Source organism: Euphorbia lathyris, chromosome 7 (assembly GCF_963576675.1).
Source record: "Euphorbia lathyris chromosome 7, ddEupLath1.1, whole genome shotgun sequence".
NCBI lineage: Eukaryota > Viridiplantae > Streptophyta > Magnoliopsida > Malpighiales > Euphorbiaceae > Euphorbia > Euphorbia lathyris.
In genome coordinates, this window is record NC_088916.1 from 73,306,756 (window position 1) to 73,323,389 (window position 16,634).

The 16,634-nt window shown below is 37.6% G+C and overlaps 1 protein-coding gene and 1 long non-coding RNA gene across 5 annotated transcripts; both read left to right on the forward strand.

Annotated features, from left to right (window-relative positions):
- The first annotated feature begins 1,883 nt into the window (after positions 1-1,883).
- Positions 1,884-8,016, forward strand: LOC136201248 (uncharacterized). 3 transcript variants are annotated; one of them, XM_065991874.1, is made up of 3 exons: positions 1,884-2,119; positions 2,830-2,965; positions 5,660-8,016. In XM_065991874.1, the coding sequence occupies exons 1-2, from the start codon at positions 2,018-2,020 to the stop codon at positions 2,962-2,964; spliced, it is 237 nt and encodes a 78-aa protein (XP_065847946.1). In that variant the 5' UTR covers positions 1,884-2,017; the 3' UTR covers position 2,965; positions 5,660-8,016. The 3 variants fall into 3 exon arrangements, with proteins under 3 accessions (XP_065847946.1, XP_065847947.1, XP_065847945.1); XM_065991875.1 differs by lacking the exon at positions 5,660-8,016 and adding an exon at positions 4,508-4,638; XM_065991873.1 differs by lacking the exon at positions 5,660-8,016 and having other exon boundaries at positions 1,886-2,119; positions 2,830-3,127.
- A 4,323-nt stretch (positions 8,017-12,339) lies between these two features.
- On the forward strand, positions 12,340-15,432 carry LOC136201005 (uncharacterized). 2 transcript variants are annotated; one of them, XR_010673639.1, is made up of 5 exons: positions 12,340-13,002; positions 13,330-13,544; positions 13,694-14,387; positions 14,553-14,963; positions 15,297-15,432. It is a non-coding gene; the product is annotated as an uncharacterized lncRNA (long non-coding RNA). The 2 variants fall into 2 exon arrangements; XR_010673638.1 differs by having other exon boundaries at positions 12,340-12,981.
- The last annotated feature ends 1,202 nt before the right edge of the window (positions 15,433-16,634 follow it).

A 16,634-nucleotide genomic window follows, 5' to 3' on the forward strand; every position in this document is an offset into this window, starting at 1 on the left:
CGTGCGAGTGGGAGATGTTGGAATTAATTGGATATGGATCCAATTAGGCTCGCCCGAAATGGAATGGGCCCAAACCCAATAAGAATTAGGGTTAGGTGATCTATTTATTCAGTATAAATAGAAACCCTAATCGATCATAATTCTAAGAGAATTAGAAGAGAGTCAGAAATTAGGTTTTGAGATACAAGATCTCCAGAGAATTTTTTCTCTCCTCTTTTTCCCTAAGCCGCCGCCCCTCTCTCTATTTTTGGGATTCGTCGTCGCTTTAGTTCGTGAACCAATTGTCTTCCTCTCCCAATTCTATTGGCGTGGTTGAAGGCTTGACTGGTGATACTAGATCGGGTGATTGATCCGAAATCTTTTCGCTGCAAATCAAGAACGGGATCTGCACTACAATAGGTAACCCGTAAACCCGTTTACTTATTCAGATAAATATATATGTTGTGAATATATGCTTATCCCAACAATTGCTATTAGAGTAACATGCTACACAGAATAAAACACATCCTTACATAATCATGGTGACTCACAAGGATTCTCTTGATCACTCTCAATGTTTGTGGTGTTAAAGGTTTCTTTCCTCTATACACTCCTCAATTCTTGCATACTTGCTCAAGTCCATAAGCTTGTAAAGTTGTCTTAACTCCATTGCTCCATTTTAATCTTAAGTTCAATCAACAAGTCTTTTATTTGGTTGTAATGGGGCTAGGGTAATTTAGGTATGTATAGAAAATAGTAAAGTTCATCACGGTTACCAAGTTACAATTCCAACTCACATAGTTATATCTGGATGTACTCATAAACACATAATATTAATGCAATCATGTTTACTACATTGAATGTATTGTGCGATAGATTATGAGTTTTCACAGGCTATGTAAACTCAATACTGTACTACTAGAGAATGTTTTCTGTAGAATTTAATAATTTGACAATTTGACACCACAAGAATATTCTTCTTTCCCATCATTTTTCTTTCATTTTTTTTATTGGATGCTAATGATAGACAATTTCACATCCATTTTCCTATAAGATAAAATTGAGTGAAATTATGTGAGACAGGTGTGAAAGTACATTTATAATTATTCAAACTAAATTATAATATGATGAAATCTTCGAATTAATATTTCATAATAGTTTTAATAAGAAATTTAACAATATTCTTATTCATTTAATAAGAAATTTAACCCATAAATCATTTCACATCCACTTTCTAATGAGGTGAAATTAAGTGAAGTGATATGAGATAGTTCTCAAAATTTCAAACTCAATTATAATGCGATGAAAATTTCAAATAAATATTTCAAATAATTTTAATAAGAATTTAACAATATTCTCATTATTCATTTGATAAAAATAAATTTCATAAAAAAAATAATTCTTTCAATTGAATAGTAAGTATAAACAATTTCGTATCCACTTTCTCATAAGATGAAATTGAGTGTGTGAGATAGGTGTCGAAATTGCATTTGTAATTATTCAAACAAATACCCAATCACTTTCCTCAACTAATTTCCACGTCGAATCATTTGGTGACTTTTAATTTCTATATCCGCTTTTCTTAACTCAGTTATTTGACCAATTTGTGATTAATTGGTTTGATTAAAATCAATCAATTAATTAATTAGGTTAGAAATTATTTTGAATAGTGCAACATGTCCTAATTAATTATGAGCGAAATATCCTTATTTTTTTTTTTTTAAATTCCGATTATTCGGTTCAAGACTTCTCAGTCATCTTTAGGTGAATCTCCTTTCAATTAATTTTTTTTATGCATATACTAAAAGTCGCACCTGAAATCATTAGATTAATCGACTTGAAACCTTAACAACTAATTGTTGGTAGGCTTGTTGTTTTATTTGCTGAGAATTGAGAACTTTTCCTTTATAACGTGCCAATGCACGGCGTCGTTTTCTCTGCATTCCTATCCCTAGAATAGCCAACCGCTACTGCAGCCCCGCGAACTGAACCAAATTATCTGTTTGCGAGAAAAGAAAAGAAAAGTAGAAGGGAAACCATGGGTGCAGAAGAAGAGAAGCATCGGAAGCAAGGAGACGAGGAGCAGGCAAACCCTAATTCTATATCTAGGGAACAGTTCCTCTCCTGGAAACGCCGAAAGGTCTTTTTTCCCCCTTTCGTTCTTAGGGATTTGTTTCTTTGTATGTTTATTTGTCTATTCCTTTTTCCGTCCAAATTTGGTGAATGTTCAATTCTAAGCCCTTACGCCACTGACTTACTCGATCTAATGGAAATCGGAGTTTGGTTATTCAGATGGTTAAAATCACCTAATGTTGCTATTACTTGCTTTGGATTAATTATTTTTTGTATATGAAATGCCAATTTTGAGATCGTAAGACAAAGAAAGAAAATTGTATTATTAATTTGAGTTACTTTATCTAAAACCAACGGATACTGGAACTGAAATGGAATCTAGGAAACCATATTTGTAGAAAATATTGGAACTAAAAATGTGGTAGAAAAATGTAAATGTTTAACTTTCTAGTATAGATACATTAAAAAAAACTACATACACAAGTCACATAATAGGGAGAAAAAATAGACTTTTCATTTTGAAAACTTGTAGAAGACAGACCTAGAAAATATTAGGGATTTGTTGAACATGTGATTAACATTGATCTACTTCTGAAAACACATTATATTCTAGGAAAACGAGTTTTCAGTTTTTTTAAAGTATAGAAATGTTGCCCGAAAGTTGTCATACAAGTTTCAGAGGGTTTCGGTTTCTGAAATGCTTTCTTTTTTAACTGTTTCAGAATCCCCTCTTTATTGTTGATTATAATTAGATCAATATGTTGTTCTATTTTGCAGGATGAAGATTCCTCAGCTAGAAAAGCTGAAGCTGCTAGGAAACGTGCAGAAGACATAGCTGCTGGAACAGTGCAAATGAATGGCAGGGAGCTTTTCGTGCATGAACCCTGGGTATTTGATAACTCTCTTTACTAAGGTTAGTTTTGCTGGAAAGAATTTATCAAGGGCTTAATGTATACATTTAAAAAATCAGAGGATTAATCAGTAAAAATTGAATTGGTCGAGCGTTTAAATATGTATTTACGTCCACATATGTCTCTTTATAATTTTTATATGCAAATGCTGTTATAGTATAGAAGAGTGAGAACCACTGATCATATAGAGAAATTACTATCATATGACACTGATTATTGACCTTAACTCACTTCATACACATTGGAACAAACCTTGCCCAGACTTTGAGTTTTTAAAAAGAAAAAGAATCCACAATATCTGACATTTGATGTAGCGCTCTGGCTTACTACCATGTAGATATTATCGTTTTGGTTCTAAGTTCATTCCTTAGCCTCACACCTTTAAAATGCGTCCTCTTGTATTGGACACACTTTACTAATATAGCCCAGTCAGTCTCTCTCCCTATTTCCGATGTGGGGATTTAGTTCATTCTTGTCCCCATCACTATCCTTTACTTAGATTAGTTTAGTGGTTGAGATTAAGTAATCGTTAAGAAAACACCCTAATCAAAACACTAAATGTTACTGAGGTGCACCTCAATAAGAGCCTCCAAAGCCCAGGGGAGGCGCACAAGGCGAGAGCCTTTTAAACTGCGCCTCGCCTAGGGGAATTAAGGCTCACTACCTTGAGCCTTGCTTAAGGCGCTCTTTTAACAACTATGGCACTGAATTCCCTTTTCAATCCAGCAAAGATTATGTCTCCTTCAAGAAATTACTATCAATAAGCAGAAATTAATTCTTGAAATTCATATTCAAAGAGACATTTGAGAATAATGCTTAAAAGTTCCTTTGTTTATCAGTTTTTCTTCAGAACAACTTCCAAGAATCTCCATAACATGAATAAATTTCCTGCAAAGTAAGAAAAATAAGTGCCATTATATATATGAAAAGAAAACTTGATTTATTGAATGAGATAATAGGGTAATTAATTAGCAATTACCATATTCAATTACAACTGAGAAAACATTCTTAGATGAGGATCAACCGGTAAACCAATTGTCTCAAACACCGGATCATAAACTGCATTTCTTAAAGTTGGCCTGCGAATTTATATAAATTCACAAAAACAATTTTAACCATTAAAACTCTCCCCTTTAATAAATAAAATATGTAAAATACATCCACGATCCTTGAAATATAGAGCTATTATTATTTTGGTCTCTAAACTTCATTTCTTGACATAAACCGTTTTTTAAATTCACATTATTGTAATATTAAAGTCCAAGTCAACTAAAATCCATAAAAAAATCAACACAATCATGATATGAACAAGTTTAACTGACTGCATCATTGACTCTTTTTTATCATGTCACCATAAGTTATATGCAAGTATCTATTTTATCCTTGTCATAGTAATGTATGTAAAGTTCAAGGATTTTTATGCCAGAGTAATAAAGTTTAGGGACTATATATAGTATTAGTAGCACTATTTTTCTGGGGTTATGTAATTTACTGAATAAATATATGATTATAAGAAAACTGATTTTGAACCTTGGATGAGAAAGATGAAGAGCACTAGAGTTCCCGGCGTCGTTTTGGGAGTCATTGCTTTCTGGAGTTGTTGTTTGCACCTGTATATATTATATGTATATATATTAAAATATTATGCAAATAAATATTTTAATTCAGAGAAAAAGTTAATACCTTTCTGCGTTTTTGTGAAGACGATTCTCCCTGTTCAAGTGTCTTGCGTGCTCCCCGAGTTTCTTTCTGAAAACATGTGAATTTAATTTTAGAAAAATAATATGTATATGTTGTTTTCTGTATTTGCAAGTAGAGAAATGTGTAGTTTTTTTCAAGATTAATGCTCATGTTTGGATTGTTAGAGTGCGTATGAATACGGTATTCAAAAGAAAAGAACCACCCGGTGATTGTATCACCGGATTGACTAACAGATGTCAACATTTTATAGGCTTAAGAGTTGACATTGGTGTTTCAAATATCGGTGTCAGTTGATTAACCGGTTGTTGCAACTGTCTAACTGAACTGATGATTTAATCACTGAGTTCTTTACTTCAGAAGCCGGTGTTTTGGACTCTGATTTTACACGCATTCTAACAATCCAAACTTTGTAATCAGTGCTTACTTGAGGAATTTACGTTATTCTGAAGAAAAATTGTAACGAAGGATAAAAGATGATAATAAAAATACGAACATACCCCTCTACGGTCCGTTGTTAGAGGTACAATATCCAATTGAAGAGATGGAAATTGGATGTTCTCATTTCCTCTTGTGTCCTATTAATTAACAAATAATATTTACTTCAATTAGCAATATACGAATGGATTATTAATTAGAAGATATTTTAATTTTCTTTTTCAAAAGAAATAAACAAGGTTAATTTGTACCTGATATATATGAGCTGAATTCAAGAGGTGATATTGTTGTTCCAATTCCCTAATTAAGTAAATTATTATAAAATGAAAAATATTTTGTAATAGAAAAAATAAAATTAATTGCATAAGTACGAAACCAACCTAGGATCGAAAGGAGTTGCGAGAAATTCGCTGATGCTCATTCGTCGTTGGAATGGTTGATGATGAGGATTAAAATGTTGTTGATACCTAAATTGAATTTAAATTAGAGTTAATCTTATTAATTTAAATGAATAAAATGAAATTAATGAGTTTAATTTGGAATCAAAATATATATACCAGGGAAGCATATGGCTATCATAGTCAAGAATTACGAGGTGAAAGACGAGGTTCTGGCCAAATACGTAGCGGAAGTCAAAAAGTTGCTGGATCGCCTTGAAGCTAAGGAAACTAAATGGGAGCTGATTCACGTACCAAGGGAGTCCAACACAGAGGCTGATCATTTGGCCAAAATGGCCTCTTGTGAAGACAACTGGACAGATCCGGATTGTCCCTTTGAAGTTAAAATAGCTCCAGCATTTGCCTTAGAGGAGGTATCCCTACTCACAATGGTAGAAGATGATTGGAGATCGGTCATTCGCCAATATCTGCTAAATGGAACCTTACCTGAAGACAAGGAAGAGGCACGACGGATAGTCAGGAGAGCAACTTATTTCGCCTTGATCAATGACAGCCTTTACAAAAAGTCCTTAGTCATCCTTGGTTGAAATGCATTCTACCGGAAGAAGGGCAACAGATCCACAAAGAGCTACATGAGGGATCATGTGGGGCACATGAAGCATCCGCCACCATCTTGAAAAAATCCAGGTTAGCAGGTTTCTACTGGCCCACGGCTGAATTGGATGCCCAAAAATTGGTAGAATCATGTCACAATTGTCAGGTTCATGCGAATGAATCACATATTACCAAACACATTCAGAGGCCAATCATTGAGGGACGTCCATTCGCCCTCTGGGGAATAGATATTGTCGACCCATTTCCCCCGACTCGTCGGCAGAGAAGATACGTGGTAGTGGCAGTGGACCATTTCACCAAATGGGTAGAAGCCGAAGCTGTTTCCTCCATTACTGCAGAACGAATGGTGGAATTCGTCAAAGACAGCATCATAGGAAGATACGGTGTTCCACATACCATCATCACCGATAATGGAACACAGTTCAACTGTGGCGAATTCAAGGCTTTCTGTGAAGGGTTGGGCATCCTAAACAGATTCGCCTCCGTTTATTATCCCCAGTCCAATGGAATGACCGAAGTAACCAATCGAACGATCGTGAAGGGGATAAAAAAGAGATTGGGAGAGCATGACAAGAAGTGGGCGGATCAACTAACAAGTGTTTTATGGGCTTATCGCACCACCCCAAGGACGGCTACAGGGGAAACACCGTTCGCCCTTTCTCATGGCGTTGAGGCCGTTATTCCAGTCGAAATACAGGTCCCCAGTGACCGAGTGGCTTTTTATTGTGAAGAGGACAACGGCAAACGACTAAGGGAGCACCTAGATCAGATTGAAGATCGCAGGGATCAATCCTTTGTACGCATGGCAGCATACAAACAGCGGATTGCAGCTTACCATGATAAAAATGCCAAACTTGTGGATCTAAATGTGGGAGATCTCGTGCTCCGTAAAGCTGATAAAGTCCAATCTCGAGAAGGCAAGGACAAGCTAGGACTTAACTGGACGGGTCCATATCAGATAGTGGACAAGATTGGACCAGCCACGTTTAAAATACAGGACATGGAGGGCAATACACTACCACGCACGTGGAACCTCCAAAATCTCCGCAAATACTTTGTCAGAAAATGAAGTGTATACACGGTCTTGAGTGCTCTTTTTCCTTTAATAAGCTTTTTCCCATGTGGTTTTTCTTATTAAAGGTTTTAACGAGGCTCACTTATAAGATCTACTTGCTGTAATAAGGTTTCTCCCATTAATAAACATCATTTGTTCTATTATCTATGTTCTTTTTATTGTTTACTGCAGCAATATCAATATTCCAGTCTTAAAAAGAGGGGGGCATCCAACGCTCTCCACATTTGCAATGTATCGCTATCTTAAAGATACGTCCTCAATGTCCTTAAAAACATAAGAGGATCAACCTTATGGGCGGATCCGCCTCTAGGCGGATCCCAATCTCCAATAGAATTAAAACGATCCTTGGACGCAAGGTCTTTACACTCTCTTATCCTTCCCAGAAAGGAATTCACAAGTCCTACGGGCGGATCATTTCACCTCAAAGATAGGTAACAAATCGATCCCCTGGGCAGCTTTACTTCCTCTAGAAGGAATAGAACAGCTTTCAAACCTTCACAAAGGTTCATACGGTGGAGTATGGCTGGCCACCTACTCCAAATCCTAGATGTCTATATATTTCCTTACGCAAACGTAAAGGTAAAATAACATAGTTTCCATAAAGGATCAAAACAAATTGTACTTAGAAATGTTTTTACAATATCCCAAATAAAAGCAAGCTAAACAACAATAGGAGCATCCTCCTTTGCGCTTTCTTCACCCACGGTGCTTGCTTGGGGATCCTCCTTCTCCACATTCGCAGATACGCCATCAGGAGATACCTCCTTATTCACCAAAGATACGGGACCAAGTGGAGGAGCCTGGCCAGGAATTGGTTCTGCATCCGCCTTAAGGGGCACTTCATCAAACTCATCCACTAAGACCGTAGTAGAGGGTTTGGTTTCCTCCATAGGTCCCTTCATCCATCTCCGAACGTAATCACGGAGGTACTCCTTAGCGTCTGGCATTTTATTGAACTTCGCCACATCTCCGGCTCAGGGACGGCGAATTGCGGATCGGTGAAGTTAATCTCAGGATAAGCCAAGGAGAAGTACGCCATAAGCATCTCGCCGTAATAAAAGGCTTGCACACCCGCCGTGTATTCAGCTTCTCCAAGGGCGTCTTCATGGCTCTTGGCATCAGATGCAATCTTTGCCTTCATACTCTTAATCTCCTCATCCCTAAGAATTAAGGCGGCTGTGACAGAAGCAAGGTTTGCATTCGCAGAAGCAAGACCTGCATTAATAGAAGCAATAGTGGAATTGGCTTCCACTATCTCTTTCTCCAACCTCTCAATAGTTGCCTTATCCGCCACATTTTGAAGGAGCTCATTTTCCATGGTGCGAAGGCGAGCATACAACTGTCAAAAACAAACGATTCAATCAAAAAGCAAAAGGATTGAGGAACTAATACTTTCTACATCTTTTCTAAAAGAAACTCACCGAAAGGAGCTCCGTCTTTCCCTTTTGAGCATGAATTGAACCAGGAATCTGGTCATAGTTCCTCTGCACTTCGCCCACCTGACCCAAGGCCTCATCCAGATCATTTAGGATGGATTCGTTCTCGAAAGAACATTGGGCAACCAATTTGGCGGACCAGTATCCCCAATATCAGGCTTCGCCGTCTACACAAACATGAAAGAGTCATACTTCGGTCCGAAACCTGATGAATGAAAGGAAATCAAAAGGTAAACTACCTGTGCAATCTCCTCAGCAGGTTTGGCGGACCTCATGGCGTCCGCCATAAGTTTAACGCCCCCAGCGGTGTTGGGCTTCCTCTTCTTTAGTGGCGGATCAGCCACCTTCTCTGCGGGACGTTTACCAGTATCAGCTGGAGGATTCACCGCTTGACCTTTCTTGCGTGTTTCAGCCTCTAAAAACTTCCTGCGTGTCTCTGCAAGAGCGTGATTGGCCTTAGATACACCCTTGCCAAAGAAAACATTAAAGTAATCAAAGTTCACGAAGAAATGAAGGGTACCTTGGTCAAATTGCGCAATCTTTGAGTAAATAAATTTATCCTCTTCCCGACGAATCAATGGGATATCACTCATCATGAAAGCTAAGGCATCAGCATAAGTCCATGCATCCGCCTTAATCTGCTTCATGAGCTCCGCCACCTCCTCATCACTGTTTGTTAAAATTCGCATGTCACCCGCCATATGTAGCGGCCTGGGATTCCAGACTGAAGGAAAGCCCAACGGTTCGCCATCCTTTATCTTCACGTAGAAGAATTTCTCATCCCAGCAATGAACATTAGACATTTTTTCGCTAAAAGGCGAATAAGCTCCGAACTTGGCGAACGTGAGATAAGATTCGAACTTCCTTTTTGAGGGTTTGTGAAAAGCTCTAAAGATACGGCCCGTATATACAACTCCTAAATTCGAAGCAAGGTAGCAGTCTAAAGCAATGTCCAACCAGTAGTTAGGATGTAGCTGGCTGACTGTGATGTCAAAGTAAGAGAGGATGTCCGCCATCATCTTTGGAAGAGGAAGTCGGAACCCTCTCTCCACATGACTAATATACACTGTAAGGAAGCCGCTAGGCGGATAAGAAGGACGTTGATGAGATGCGGCGAGCTGGGTCTCATAATTTTTGATCCAGGGAAAACAATCCGCCAGATTCGCTAGATCCGCGGCATTCATGCGAGACGGAGTGGACTCCGCTCGGGGATTCTTTTTCTTGGGAGGAATCGAAGAAGAGGCCATTGATCCCCGGAACCACCTAGGGTCACCGGCCGGAGTAGCACCGGAGATAGAAGTAAAAAGAGAGGGATTCCTAGTGGAACGAGTCTGGTAATGATTACGTGCCGAGTTATCAAACTCAACTAAATCGGAATTAACCGTATCCTTGGAAGAATGGGAGTTCTTCGATGACGAGGTAGTCCAGCTAAAATCTACTTCAATTTCTGGAGGAGGAGAGGAATTAAAAAGTTCTGAAGTTGATCTAGAGGATGAAGATGAACTTCTAAACATCCAGGAAAAGTTAAAGTGAAAAGAAAAACTTACATGAGAAATCGGAAGCTTGGTGCAAAACCCAGAAGAAATCCCAGAAAAGCTTCGAGCGCAGGAGAAAAATGGGGAAATGAGGAAGAAAGAGAAAGCGTAAGAAGAAGAAAGAAGTTTTCTCCTTCCTGGGACAGTGTGCCCACTACACGTGTCAATCATCCCATGGCATTGAACAATGTGCTCATTAATGCAAGTGTTTATGACGGCGCGCGGAAGTTCGAAAGCCCTAAAGGACTTTAAGGACATTTTGGGGGGGCTTCTGATAACATTGAGATATTATCTTGAGGACCAAAAGGGATATTCACCTCGAAGTACGCCGCGTAGTGGTCTCCAAAAAGGAAGCTGGTTGGCGGATCTCCCCAGATCAGCTCAGAGAGATCCGCTGGCGGACCTATAGGGCGAATCTCACCCTTCGCCTCTATAACGGCTGGCCGCTGACTCGGCCATAAAAGATCATTAATGAGTTATTAATTAACTAATCCGCCAGGTTCAGAATAACCCGTAACCGCCATTAATGAGGCATTAATGGAGACTTTCTAGTTACCTGAAGGTTACGGCTCTCCAGCTATATATATATATCCTGATCCCCTAAGTTATCAAGGTACACACACATTCTCACCATTCTTGTCAATTCCGTTGGTTTCCTTGATCCATCTTACTGACTTTGGCATCGGAGTGTCCCCGGCCGATCCCAACGGCACCTCAGAGGGAAGTGCTCCGATCAAGGATTTTTCCTCAAGTTAACATGTTACTTGTTGATTTGAAATGAAAACATGTACTAAATAATCTTCCAAATATGAATGATGGAAATTGAGAGGGCATATTTAGGAAGAAAGGTTACAACCATGAAATCCAAAATAAAACCACATGCTTTTCTTTATGGCATTTCCTAATTTAGCAAACATTTAGGTTCAATCTTTATAAGATTTGGTATTTTAGGTTTAAAATACATCATTTGCCTCTTGAACTTGTCTAAAAAGCTTGATTGACCCCCTGAACTTTCAAAGTGTCCTCATGGCTATCTGAACTTGCATAAAATGTTCAGTTAGACTCCTGAACTTGCGTAAAAGTAATCAATTGAACATTCGGTCGCAAAAAAGTAAGTAAAATCCAGAACATGTATTCTACGTATCTTAAAATGTTATTACATAATTAAAAAATAAATTAAAAATAAAGTTATTACTTGCTCAACTATACAACTTGTCTTCTTTAATATTAGAATTGTATACCTCGATTTTGGTCGTTTTACTTTTTTTAAGACTCGTACAATACATCTTCCGCATTTAACTTACTTTGTTGCGACCGAGTGATCAATTGATTACATGTTACACAAGTTCAGGAGGCTAACTGAACATTTTATACAAGTTCAGGGGGCTATCAGAATACTTTGAAAGTTTAGGGGACCAATCAAGCTTTTTGTACAAATTCAGGAGGCAAATGATGTATTAAGCCGGTATTTTAACAATAAGGCTTGATGCATATGCATATGAATGCCTGTGTTTCTTTTAATAATATCAAAAAGTATTTCCGTTTTTTAAAGATGGTACTCCTATAACCGTAAAATGATTCATTTATGATATGTGTAAAATTCAATTTCCTGAAATATTAATTTTCAAGTGACGTGCCAATTGCACAAGGATATCAACAACAACACATTTAACCACTTCTCTCGATTTTCTATATGTTCTTTCTTTATTCACAATTTCTAAAAAAAATGGGTAAGAAAATTAAGTGAATTACTATACATAGCCTTCATTTCCCACTCATAGCCCCGTGCATAGATCGAAATACCCTTCGACTAAATTTTCAAAAATCCCAAAACCTCTTAAATACTCTAAACTCTATTCGATCAAATCCGGACTAATTTGTCAACCAAACCATGGATCGTGACAGGGGCGATAAAGAGAAAGCAAAAATGGTACGATTTATGGTCTTATTTTTTCGTTTTCGAATCTGTGACAAAGTGGGAGAAATTTGCGGAATCAGTCTCGGACGTATGGAGATCATGCCCGAATCATAGGTCGGACGTATGAACATCACGCCGTACCATAGGTGCGGGCATGAGGCTATCACGTCCGCACCTATGGTGCGGCGTGATGTTCATACGTCCAAGGCTATTTGGGGCATTTATTTTTTATTTTTTAAATAAATATAATTAATTTAATTGTTTATTATTTGTTTACATTAATTTGATTATAATTTATATGTTATAATTGTTATTTTAATAATTGTTAATTTAATTTGTATCTACGTAAATTTTATTTTGTTTAATTATAGTTAATTTTAGTTGTTGTAAATTTAATTTTGTTTAATTTAATTTTAGTTAAATGTTTATGTTGTAAATTATATTCTTTTCTAATTTAATTGTTGTAAATTGTATAGGTAAATTTAGTTGTTGTAAATCATATTTGTTGTTAATTTAGTTTTGTTTAAATTTTTATGTGTTGACGGAGCGGTCTACTATCACGGAAAAATCTATACCGTCATCAGCTCGTCGTCTAGATATGGACGAGGATGAGGATACACCACGTCATACGAGACAACATGGTATTGATGTATCAGTTCGTAGACAGAGAGGGGACGCAATGCAGCAGATGCGGAGGGGTTCGATTGAGTAGGCTGTGTTGGATCAGCCCGAGATTCGGGGAGCGGAGGCGAAGGCGGATTCTTTTGATGATCGAGATCCTAGTCTTGACCCTCTCAATGATTATTTTCAGGAGTTAGCCAAGGTACAGAGGCGGCCAGTATCTGGTGGTGATGGTGAGGGTGAGGGTGGCGATGAGCAGCCGACCCAGGATAGACAACGCAGAGGTGGTCGCTTTGCGAGAACATGTACTTTTAATTTTATTATAGTATTTATAATTTTAGTATTATTTAAATTTTTAGTATAGTATTTTTAATTTTAGTATTATTTAAAATTTTAGTATAGTATTTTTTTATTTTTAGTATAGTATTTTTAGTTTTAGTATAGTATTTTTAATTTTAGTATTATTTAAATTTTTAGTATAGTATTTTTAATTTTAGTTTAGTATTTTTAATTTTAGTATAGTATTTTTAATTTTAGTATTAATTTAATTTTTAGTATTATTTAAATTTCTAGTATAGTATTTACAATTTTAGTATAGTATTTTTTAATTTTAGTATTATTTAAACTTTTAGGGACCAGCAAACGTCCCAAAGCTAGTGAGAACCACAGCTGGATTGTTTCTAGGTCGGTAGATGGTGGCCCCATTGATGGTTCCGCGATTCTTAGTTTTCTAAGACATGTTGCCTCACGGATGCTGGGAGGGTAGCTTCGATCGTATCTGACATGCTACAACAGATCATTAGCATGTCAGAATTTGGGGGTGTGGTTACGTGGTGCGACACCTGAGGTAAGAATAATTTAGTCAAAAAATTATTTTAATTATTATTTTTAACCCTCAACCTCAAAAAAATTCAGTAATTGTATATGTGTCATTTTACTGCTGCGGGATATGGTCGAGAGGACTGGGTTATCTCACCTTCCATCCACCATGTTCAGGAACCTCGATGCCCCGCTGTTATCTGCATTCATGGAGCGGTGGTAGCCCGATACGAACTCATTCCATATGCCGTTCGGGGAGATGACTATTCTACTGCATGATGTATGGCAGATTCTGCGTATCCCGATCGACGGTGCAATGGTCTCCGAGTTATGCAGTACTGAACGGCTGCATGCCATGTGCATGATGATGTTCGGGGTGGATCAGGAGGAGTTGCTGTCGCCGCTCTGAAAATACTAGAGTGGTGCATGTGTTTTTGTTGATGCTATACATAGACTTACCAGCGAGGGTAGGGATGACGCGACTCGAGCCACGGCGTGGATGTGGCTTATGCTCGGATCCACCTTGTTTGTCGACAAGAGTGGCGATAGGATCAGACCGTCCCATTTGACTGAGGTTCACGGCGGTGTCAGAGCGGCAGTTGGACTTTCATGGGGGTCTACTACACTTGCCACGTTATATCGGCAGCTGGGAATGTCGAGTAGAGGAGACTGCTCTGGTATTTGCGGATGTTTGACCCTACTATATGCGTTGATATATGAGTATTTTTCGGTGTTCCGTCCGCATAGATTACCACTCCGGATCCCAGCTGACCATCCCCATGCATGCAGATGGGAGGTCGGGGTTCCAGGCAGGACGACCACCCGACTAGAGACCATACGTGCACAGCTGGACCGCATGATGGCAGCCGAGGTATTTTATAAAATTTTAGTATTAATTATAGTTTTATTTATAATTTTAGGAGTGATGATATTTTTATTTATAATTTTAGTATTACTTATATTTTTTAATTTTAATTTTAATTTAAGTATTATTTATAGTATATTATTATTTATTATTGAGTATTATTTTTTGCAGGTGACGTAGTTGCCGTATGGTCCTATCCCCGATGATGATCAGCTTCGAGTGTCTTACGCCGGTTGGATACGGTGTAGAGACATTGTCGAGTCGTATATGTCGGATCGAGTCTTACGTCAGGTCGGATATACTCAGCCTATCCCAGCTGAGCGTATTAGACCTGATAGAGCAATACGGTCATGGAAGTCTTTATCGTACAGGCTCACGCATTCATCTGTCACAGTTGATGATACCTGGTAGAGATTTCCATCGGCTCGGGGCATTGATCGGAGGAGATGTCGGCCAGTTGGATACGATCCCACTGCATGTGATGCTGCATACATGGACTGGTACATGCGATATTCACATCCTCATCTCCTTCATGCCTCACAGGATGGACCGGTCCAGCTTGCTCGCTCCAACAACGAATATGTAAGTTTATTATTATTTATTACTACCTCCGTTTCATATTACATGTCTTTTTAGAGACTATTTTTTGTTTCATATTACATGTCATTTTATATGATCAGTACGCATTAAGTCGTCTTTTTTCCTGCTATAAAACGGTGGTTTATAAAAATTAATTAGAATAATGTATTTATTATACAATAAATAAATAGCGGAATCAATAAATAAAGGGCAACAATGTTTTTTCTCTAATATCCTTAATTTCTATACAACTCTCTAAAACGACATGTAATATGAAACGGGTGGAGTATTAGTTTACATGTGTTTGATTTTTAATATTTATTTATTTTTTTACAGTGGGTTAGCTGGTTGTGGCGTATCACTCAGCGATCGGCTGTCGGTCGAAATGATGAGGAGGCTCCACTTATTAGGAGCGAGATGGATGAGTTTATGGACGCGTGCCGCCGGGCGAACTGATATCTGTTTTTATCTACTAGAACTTGTTATATAGCCTCACATTTTAACACTTTTGAGATTATATGTACTATTTTATGTTTATTAATTTATTTTAATGTTTATGTTGTTAATTTTTATTTCTAAAAGATTAATCCGAGTTAATGTTTATTTCTTATTGTTCTTATTTCCGTACAATTTTCCCCCCATCCAGCCACACGGGCATGAGGCTATCACGCCTCACCATAGGTGCGGACGTGAGTCACGCCTCACCTCGTGGTGAGGTGTGATAGCCTCACGCCCCACCTTGTGATGAGGCGTGATAGCCTCACGCCTCACCACACGGTTAGGCGTGATTACCTCACGCCCGCATGCCGGGAGAGGAAAAAAGCCTCCATTTTCCACCCCAAAAGCTCTAAGGATAGGTGGGAAATGGAGGCTATGTTTAATAACATCCTAAACAAATTGTTTGACAAATTACCACTCCAACCTTTTCAATCATTTTTTTCACTTCATCCGGATCCGTCGCCCTCTTCCTTATCGGCATTCCAGATATTACATTATTAGCAACATTCATCACTTCTTCTCCCACATTCACCTCTTTCTCTTCATAACTCTTTTCCAATATCAATTTCTGAACTGAACTGAAATTACTGAACTGAACTGAAATTACTGATACTAAAAATTAAATAAAAAATAACAAAACTTAAGTTGTAGTAGATAGATTAATTTGTCTTTAAAATATATTAGAAACTCTTAAATCAAGTGGTTGAATTTTCAAATCCTAACGACTCAATTTGTTACTAGAATTTCAGAAAAATAATATGGTTGAGATTATTTCAATGATTAAATTATTTGAGTTTGTTCCTACTCAAATCAACCTTGATTAAAAGGTTTTTTTTTTGTTTATGAGGATTAAAAAGTAGTTTCTATTATGAATATGCTTCACCAAGAATAGAATTATCCCTCCACAACTTTCAAACACCCACCCACTATCTATCTTTTATTCCAACAAAAATAGTATTTTATAGGCATATATACAATACTTATTCTACATTTTTATAATTTTATATAGGGAAAAGTACAAAAATAAACCTTGTGGTTATACCTGTTTTCGAACAACACTTATGTGGTTTAGAAGTTTGCAAAATGACACAATGTACTTCATTCCGTTAGCAAACACATACCAAATTGACTAATGGTGTTAAAAGTCAAAAGAAAAAGAGTTAATTTGGTCCTTAT

What these genes read in the sequence shown, in the direction of transcription:
- LOC136201248 (XM_065991874.1), top strand. Translation starts at nt 2,018, where the DNA reads ATGGGTGCAGAAGAAGAGAAGCATCGGAAGCAAGGAGACGAGGAGCAG. An exon ending in TCTCCTGGAAACGCCGAAAG is followed by an intron (nt 2,120 to 2,829) that starts GTCTTTTTTCCC and finishes TCTATTTTGCAG; the next exon opens with GATGAAGATTCCTCAGCTAG.